This window comes from Arachis ipaensis, chromosome B09, assembly GCF_000816755.2.
Source record: "Arachis ipaensis cultivar K30076 chromosome B09, Araip1.1, whole genome shotgun sequence".
In the NCBI taxonomy this organism is placed as follows: Eukaryota; Viridiplantae; Streptophyta; class Magnoliopsida; order Fabales; family Fabaceae; genus Arachis; species Arachis ipaensis.
Window position 1 is genome coordinate 142,431,963 of NC_029793.2, and position 8,738 is coordinate 142,440,700.

The 8,738-nt window shown below is 36.0% G+C and overlaps 1 protein-coding gene across 1 annotated transcript in view; it reads right to left on the reverse strand.

Annotated features, from left to right (window-relative positions):
- Nucleotides 1–5,599, reverse strand: part of LOC107618192 (protein ACCUMULATION AND REPLICATION OF CHLOROPLASTS 3) — a gene marked incomplete in the record, with an annotated part of 9,291 nt that extends 3,692 nt beyond the window's left edge. The window contains 16 exon segments of the mRNA XM_016320180.2: nucleotides 1–103; nucleotides 211–392; nucleotides 652–762; nucleotides 905–976; nucleotides 1,056–1,168; nucleotides 1,367–1,415; nucleotides 1,642–1,765; nucleotides 1,873–2,054; nucleotides 2,314–2,424; nucleotides 2,567–2,638; nucleotides 2,718–2,830; nucleotides 3,029–3,077; nucleotides 3,304–3,438; nucleotides 3,772–3,836; nucleotides 4,299–4,357; nucleotides 5,051–5,599. Coding sequence (XP_016175666.1) covers nucleotides 1–103; nucleotides 211–392; nucleotides 652–762; nucleotides 905–976; nucleotides 1,056–1,168; nucleotides 1,367–1,415; nucleotides 1,642–1,765; nucleotides 1,873–2,054; nucleotides 2,314–2,424; nucleotides 2,567–2,638; nucleotides 2,718–2,830; nucleotides 3,029–3,077; nucleotides 3,304–3,438; nucleotides 3,772–3,836; nucleotides 4,299–4,357; nucleotides 5,051–5,370 — 1,860 coding nt within the window.

Consider the following 8,738-nt stretch of genomic DNA (forward strand, 5'->3'; position numbering starts at 1 on the left):
TTGCTGATTATGCGTCCCCCAAAAGCTAAAAAGACGAGGAAAATGCAGGGCCAGTCTGGATAGTATACCAACACTCTGGACAGATTGTTTCACGTTTGAACTGCTATTTACAATTACAAAACAGGAAACTCAACATGTTGATGAAATGAGAAACAATAAAAACACTGAAAAAAGGATATCACCATCAAGCATCCGTGTCAAGTTACTCACCCAAGTGCAAGGACAGTTGTTATCCATAAGTTGGGCTCAACATTTGGCTCATAGATTGTGGATACTAATATGTCCCCCGTATATGCTGTAGTTTGACGGAATGTACGCAGAAAGGCTGCTATATCGCTATGATTAATGGGCACTGAACTAGCAAGAATGCAGATAACAATGCTAGTTGGATCCTGAACAAAATAGTGATTGTATTAAGTTAAGATGGTAGACAAGAACGAATCAGAATAATACTAGAACTGTGAACTCCTAAGTTTAAAATAAATATTTAAAGGAAACCATGCTATGCTGAACAGATGACAGGCAAATCATTCTGGAAACGAAACAGCAGTGTTTAATGAAAGAACCAATGCAAGTTAAATACTTTTAAATTGTTATTAACTATGAAAACATTGTACCTATTATGCATGACTATGAAAAAATTGGAGATACCTTTAAACGAACACCAAGGAAAGGACACTCTAATGTAGACTGCAATATTGAGGTTTTGATGTTATATGCAGCTCCAAATCCAATCCCTGCTTCTTTATAGTTTGCCAATATCTGTAAATAGTAGCATTTGTTATACAAAGGAATGGGGAGAAAATATTTGGGAACACAAAACATAGATAAAAACAAGGGTGTCAAGTAACTTTGATGGGGACAAAAGGTCAAACATTACCAGAGAAAAATGTTAGAAACTTACTTTATTAACTTCTGAAGTGCTGGCTTCAGTCACACCATCCTGCAATCTATCTACAAGTTTTCTATGCATCTCCTGCAAAGCTATTCACGTGTTATCTTATAGTTATTTTGTATAACCAAACAACCCGAAATATACTAAAAAAAAAACTTACAGATTTTAATACATATATGGCCTTAATAGCCAACAAAACTGCATTATTTGCAGTCTTCATGGCCTCATCTAGAGTCAACAAGTCTTTTTGAAGCAGTGCATCAATATCAATTTCTGTGGAAAAAATCAACAAAAATGAGCACCTGCTCAGGATTATCATGTGAAAATATCATACACCAGTAGCATGAACAGTTGCTGCATATTTCTTTTAATGGTAAAAGTATTTCCAGAAATTTTTATAATAAAATCTTTATGCATTAGTCTTTCTTTTGTCATAGTTTTATTCTTCCAATTTGATCAATGGAGCCTCACCTATAATTAAATCCGCGCTCTCCTTAAGCTTCCCCATCAAATCCTTCACCTGAGAGTTTGACTCAAATAAATCACATCAAGAATTCTATTGCAATCATAGAACGAAAACTATATAAGACGTCTAATAACATTCACTGGCATTATCATAATTTATCAGATATAGAGCCAATGGAAATTTTATCACATTGTAGGTGAAAATGAAAAAATGTTTGAAAGGGATAATATGATTGAGGACCTATATATTTATTCAAAGGCAGTCAGAGCACATAAGGTACCTCATCCTGTCGTCTTAACCCTTGCTGATTATGCGTCCCCCAAAAGCTAAAAAGACGAGGAAAATGCAGGGCCAGTCTGGATAGTATACCAACACTCTGGACAGATTGTTTCACGTTTGAACTGCTATTTACAATTACAAAACAGGAAACTCAACATGTTGATGAAATGAGAAACAATAAAAACACTGAAAAAAGGATATCACCATCAAGCATCCGTGTCAAGTTACTCACCCAAGTGCAAGGACAGTTGTTATCCATAAGTTGGGCTCAACATTTGGCTCATAGATTGTGGATACTAATATGTCCCCCGTATATGCTGTAGTTTGACGGAATGTACGCAGAAAGGCTGCTATATCGCTATGATTAATGGGCACTGAACTAGCAAGAATGCAGATAACAATGCTAGTTGGATCCTGAACAAAATAGTGATTGTATTAAGTTAAGATGGTAGACAAGAACGAATCAGAATAATACTAGAACTGTGAACTCCTAAGTTTAAAATAAATATTTAAAGGAAACCATGCTATGCTGAACAGATGACAGGCAAATCATTCTGGAAACGAAACAGCAGTGTTTAATGAAAGAACCAATGCAAGTTAAATACTTTTAAATTGTTATTAACTATGAAAACATTGTACCTATTATGCATGACTATGAAAAAATTGGAGATACCTTTAAACGAACACCAAGGAAAGGACACTCTAATGTAGACTGCAATATTGAGGTTTTGATGTTATATGCAGCTCCAAATCCAATCCCTGCTTCTTTATAGTTTGCCAATATCTGTAAATAGTAGCATTTGTTATACAAAGGAATGGGGAGAAAATATTTGGGAACACAAAACATAGATAAAAACAAGGGTGTCAAGTAACTTTGATGGGGACAAAAGGTCAAACATTACCAGAGAAAAATGTTAGAAACTTACTTTATTAACTTCTGAAGTGCTGGCTTCAGTCACACCATCCTGCAATCTATCTACAAGTTTTCTATGCATCTCCTGCAAAGCTATTCACGTGTTATCTTATAGTTATTTTGTATAACCAAACAACCCGAAATATACTAAAAAAAAAACTTACAGATTTTAATACATATATGGCCTTAATAGCCAACAAAACTGCATTATTTGCAGTCTTCATGGCCTCATCTAGAGTCAACAAGTCTTTTTGAAGCAGTGCATCAATATCAATTTCTGTGGAAAAAATCAACAAAAATGAGCACCTGCTCAGGATTATCATGTGAAAATATCATACACCAGTAGCATGAACAGTTGCTGCATATTTCTTTTAATGGTAAAAGTATTTCCAGAAATTTTTATAATAAAATCTTTATGCATTAGTCTTTCTTTTGTCATAGTTTTATTCTTCCAATTTGATCAATGGAGCCTCACCTATAATTAAATCCGCGCTCTCCTTAAGCTTCCCCATCAAATCCTTCACCTGAGAGTTTGACTCAAATAAATCACATCAAGAATTCTATTGCAATCATAGAACGAAAACTATATAAGACGTCTAATAACATTCACTGGCATTATCATAATTTATCAGATATAGAGCCAATGGAAATTTTATCACATTGTAGGTGAAAATGAAAAAATGTTTGAAAGGGATAATATGATTGAGGACCTATATATTTATTCAAAGGCAGTCAGAGCACATAAGGTACCTCATCCTGTCGTCTTAACCCTTCAAAGCTAAAAGGCCTCAAAACTATAGCAACTGCTAACCCATTTCTGGACCTCAGAGTTTCAAAAATATCAACTGCAACAGTAAGGTCCAATCCATATCCTGCACTAGCCACCTAAGAAAGCACAATGAGAAGGGGGGGAGGGTTGACATTAGATTACACAAAATTCAACATGGAATAATGTCTTATGATCCCATAAATTATGCAACTGTGCTAGGAGTGCAACCACAAGCAATGTAAATCAGCTTTATCGTGTAAATTGCAGTAAAAATTTCCTTTTAATAAGATAAACATATTTATTATAAAGTGACATATAACAAATTCAAGCGTCTCAGTTGACTTATGTGCACTTCACATAATCTGAATGGGACAAACTAGTTCACTGAAATATTTTGGTAACTTTGTTGAAGCAAGGTACAAGAGTTTTAAGGAAAGGAATGTACAAACAAGGACAACAGTCTTTGAGCATGTCTTCATAAATACTGGAGCTTTGACAACTGTTGGAGAAAATTCTGCAAAAGTAACCAAAACAAATGTAGTTCAGTGGCTTTTAACAATGGAGAAAACACTGAGGTATGTATGAATATCCGAACTGTAATTCATTCATGTCATCCCTCCCCTTCAATTTTTTTTTCTTTTAACTAAACATTATTTAATTGTATGGTCTGTCTTCTAATTTGAAGTTTAGGCTTCAACTTTGATAGTAAATGAATAATATGAGAAGGAAAAAATCAAGAAGGATGTTACTGTAATGGGACATTTTATTTCCAGAAACACCAAAAATGAAAGAATTCCCAATATAATTTTTCTATATTAAACTAGACAACTAAGAAGTATTGGATAAAAAAAGTACCACAGTAAAATTAAGTCAAAAGAAAACCTTATTCCATTCATATACTTTCTTTATTAAACTAGACAAATAAGAACTAGTTGATCCAAAAAGTATCACAGTAAAATTAAGTCAACAGAACAACCTTCTTCCCTTGATCTACGCTGTAATTGAGCCTCGTGTGATTCTTTCATTAAGATATTCCTGCAAAACATTTAGAACTTAAGGCAATTCAAAATGGAATTAAAAATCAATTCCAGAAGAAATTATTTTATTATTCCAAATGTAGGAGATAATTTAACAATGTAAAACTAGCTATAATCTCTAGCACACTCTGAAGTGATGTTCTAGTTAAAATCTAGCACAGGGAAAGTAGGAAACCATTAACAGCGTTTGTCCATACTTTTCTTTTAGATCAGATCTTAACTGCTGAGAGTATTAGTCTTAAGAATATAGGATTGCTCGTGTTTATGCTAATGAAGAGAAAATAACCATACGAAGAACAGTTATCTCTTTCAATTCTGGCAAAAGCATACGAGCGAAACTATCAGATAACTTTTAACTGTGAATTGCTGTCGTTGTATGCTAGAAAGTCATTACGACCTTAGACGAAAGTAACAACTAAAAAAAAAACACAATGATTTTGCTAATTTTTCCAGTTCTGAGAATCTATTAGAACAATTATTCTCCGAGAACGAAACTAGGATCTAAAGTCAGAGTCCTCGACTCAGCAAACAACAATCAAATTCTCTGAGCATCAAATTCTCGAACGCTATCAAGTGAAAACAACACGTATTCTCGTAAACCAAAACAGTATTCAAATTTCGAATTCACCGTAATCGTCACAAGAGAAAATTACGAAAGAATAAAATCTCTGAGCGGAGACTAGAAGATTACCAAAACCGCAGCGACGACAACTGAAACTGCGATCTCAAGCAGAAATCGATAACCGCGTCCTTCCGACTGCCAATGCCGATGACTTCGATGAACTCAGGTTTAGCTTCTCCGCTCTCGGTTCCGCCATAACCGTTCGACGACGAAGCATTCTCCAAGCACAACCTGATGCGAACAAACGGTTTCGAATTTCGATTCCAGCGAAGGCCATAGTCGCGGCGACGAAGAAAAAAAGAGCACCGGCAACAAACTTGTTTCGAAGAGAAAGGGAAAATCGAAGGATTGGTAACTGCTCTGAACGTCGGGAATGCAGAAAGCTCCATTTATTTATACTAAGGGATTAAGCGAAGGGTCGAGTACAGTATTGTAGAGAAGATAGGGCTTCCGTCCATTTAGTGCGTAAAGCTGAGCTGAGCTAATAAGCTAAGCTATTCTATGTTTCTTCTGTGCTGTACTGTACTTTGTGGATATGTAGAAATGCGCTCATTTCTTTGTTGAGCTGAGCGCTTCAAATCATACCAAAGCGAAAATCACGCGAGGAGTGTTGGTGGCGAAAGGAGGACCACTGAAGTCTGTATGTTTTCCCTAATTTTTTTTCTCAAATTAAATTTTGGCCTTTTCTTCCTATAGTTGAGTTTTATTTTGATTAAGGTAAATTACAAAATTATCTACCTCTTAAAAAAGAAAGAAATAAAAAATTATATAATTTGAATCATGACAAATTATATACTTAAATAAAATGGATTTCAAAATTAACCATTTTACAAATATTACAAATGAATAATTTTGAATTTTATTTTATTTAAATATGCAATTTGTCCCTAAATTTCTCCTAATTTTTCTTATATATGTAAATAGAAAATAAATAATAGATATATACGGCAAAAAATTTTGGATATGGAAGTAGGAGGAGTGTTATAAGTAAGTTAAACCCCAAAGTGGTCCCTGAGATTCATAAAATGCACTAATTTAGTCCCTAACTTCCCAATTGCACTAATTAAGTCCTCCCGATTGAAAAAATGCATCAACGTGGTCCCCCTCATATTTTCCGGTCATATTCCTTGCCGGCGGGAGTGACGTGGCGAATGAGTGCCACGCTGGAGTGTCTAACGGTTGGTTGATGTGGCAAATGAAAGTTTATGCACCAATTTGGTCCATGATCCCTTTTTAAATCCTAACTCAGAAGTAGCTCAGCACATCTTCTTCTATGCGATCAACCACAAGGAGGCCAAGTCAGAGTAGAGGCACGCGAGTAACAGAGCGGTGTGGGTGTGAAAAACGTCCTGTGCTCTGATGGTTTGGAACGGAAACCCACCCAAATAAGCCATTCTTTGGATGCCTGAATTACAACGTGAATGTTTGCTGAAGATTTGTTGTTGACTATTTTGATGGTAACTGTTAAATTTCATGTTCACATAGTAGTGGAAGAAGATGGTGTGGGTTCTTTCGATGTGCAGACATTGTAGAAGATGATAAAGAAATTTTGGAAGACACTGCTGCATACAACAATGAAGAAGTGAGCGTCAGTCTTGCTTTGAGGATTGGCAATTTAGAGGCTGAGTTAAAGACCCAGAAATATATGATACAAATGTTAGGATTACTGTTTTTTTTTTTCTCTGTTAGTTGTTGTTTTAGTTGTGATAGTAAAAATGTAAGAACTGTGTTTGAAAGCATTTGTTAATGAATGTAGGGGAACTGTTAGCTTATTGGTGTGTTATTTGTAGATAGATTTTACAAAAATAGAATCTAAATTGAATGAACAGAAGAGGTAAATTGATAATAGTAGTTGTAGATTATAAACAAGACATTGTCAATGTAACACAGTATCAATTGACCACATAAGGATAAACAAACTGAAACAACTACCTTCGAGCATAAACTCTGTTAAACTATTTACTACCAGAAAATCAAAATAAACCATACAGCCTAGCTAAGAGCCATTTCTTTAGAGAAATAACAAAAAACCCAAAATATCAACTAATGCCCAAATTCCATATATATTCTTAAATCAGCTGCTAGAACATCCAAAATCAAGGGTTTTTCTTCATTGGTGCCTTGAACTGTGGTGTTGGAACAAACTTCATAAACCTTGCCAACCTTGAAGATGTGTCTGCACTTGCTCCTTGCATGGGATCGACAGAAGTAGTTACTAGTTGTGGTGAGGTCCTCTGTTTGGTTGGTAATTTAGGCGGCCTTGTTGTTGTTGGTGGTAGTGTCTGCGTAAAGTGTAATAATTTGTATGAGTTAGTGTGAAAAGGGGAGTTAAATCTAGGAAGTAAACAACAAAATATTTTAGGAGAAGTTTTCATCTCCTCCGAGTGCCACGAGTTGGCACCATCAGATTCTGCACCCGGGTCAAGAGCATCATACATCAATCCGTCTCCTGGACTTCCTAAAAAACGAAGGTCCACCTCTACATCAGATAAGTCTGCCACAATTGCATCATCATCTTGCATAATAGTGTCTTTATACATCTTTTCCTTTTCTTTGGTCATGGCTGAGGCCTTTTGAACCTTCTTGACCTCTTTCTTAATTGGTTGTGTAACTAACTCATCATCACTACTAGAGCTGGCCTCCTGCACAGGGACATAAGAGTCATCCTCTAAACTCTCTTCATCACTGCTTGATCTGGTTGCAGTTAAATCTACATAAAAAGTTTGCTTCCCTTTGTTAGCACTCCACTGTCCCCTTCCCTGATATCTTGTGATTCTTTTAGGTGGGTTAAATTTGGCCTTGGTTTTTGAAGTAAACTTGGGCTTGGGCTTTGGTTGAGTTTTCTTGGACTTCTGGTTCTGCTTGAATTTTTTATTCTGCTTGACAGTTGGGGTTGTATTGGGCTTTGTAGTGGGTTTTGGGTTGGGTATATGATGGAGTTTGGGGTTCTCATGATCAGCCATGGACTTGGTGTCATCATGGATAGGTCTTGTGGTGGAGGTGTTAGCAGGAACTGCGATTGCAGTTGGACTGTTTGGAATGGGATTGGAGTAGGAGGAACTGGGTCAGGATCACATTTGTCATGTGTCATTTCATTTAAGGTATCCTCCGGGGTGTTCTTCTTGTTTAAGTCACCACCAGGCTCCTCTTATGGAATATAATCCAGACACAGAATAGCTTCTTTCCCCTCCATCAGTTTAGGTGTCGAAACTCCATGTTCGAAATAAACATCGACTACTTCATCATTCCTCTGTGCATGGAAGCACATCTCCCTTAATTCATCATCAGTGGTAAGAGCTCTCAATCCAACCTCCAAGCTCCTCTCCGGAACCAGCCACTAGCACTCAACTACCTTGTCATATCCCAACTCCTTGAAATAGTTCCTGACGAAGAAGACATCAAGTGTATCCTCATCTAAATCACCTAAGCAAGCTCTATTGTCAGGTGAGTAAACCAACTTTCCATCAATATTCTTCTTAAACGTTCCACCATGATGGAATATTATATCCAGCAACTTCTCCATCTGTATTGAAAAAAATATACAACATTTTTACTAAAATATAAAATCAGAACAACAACAGATCATATTCTAAAATTTCTAACTAACAACTACTTCAGTCACTATGCCATTATAGAAATGCCTATATTTTCGGTTTGAAAACAGAGCATTCCGATAATCTCTACCTACACCACCCAATGCAAAAACCCTAGCTACTAACATAACATCCATGGTTTCTCATCAATCTACACCAGTTTC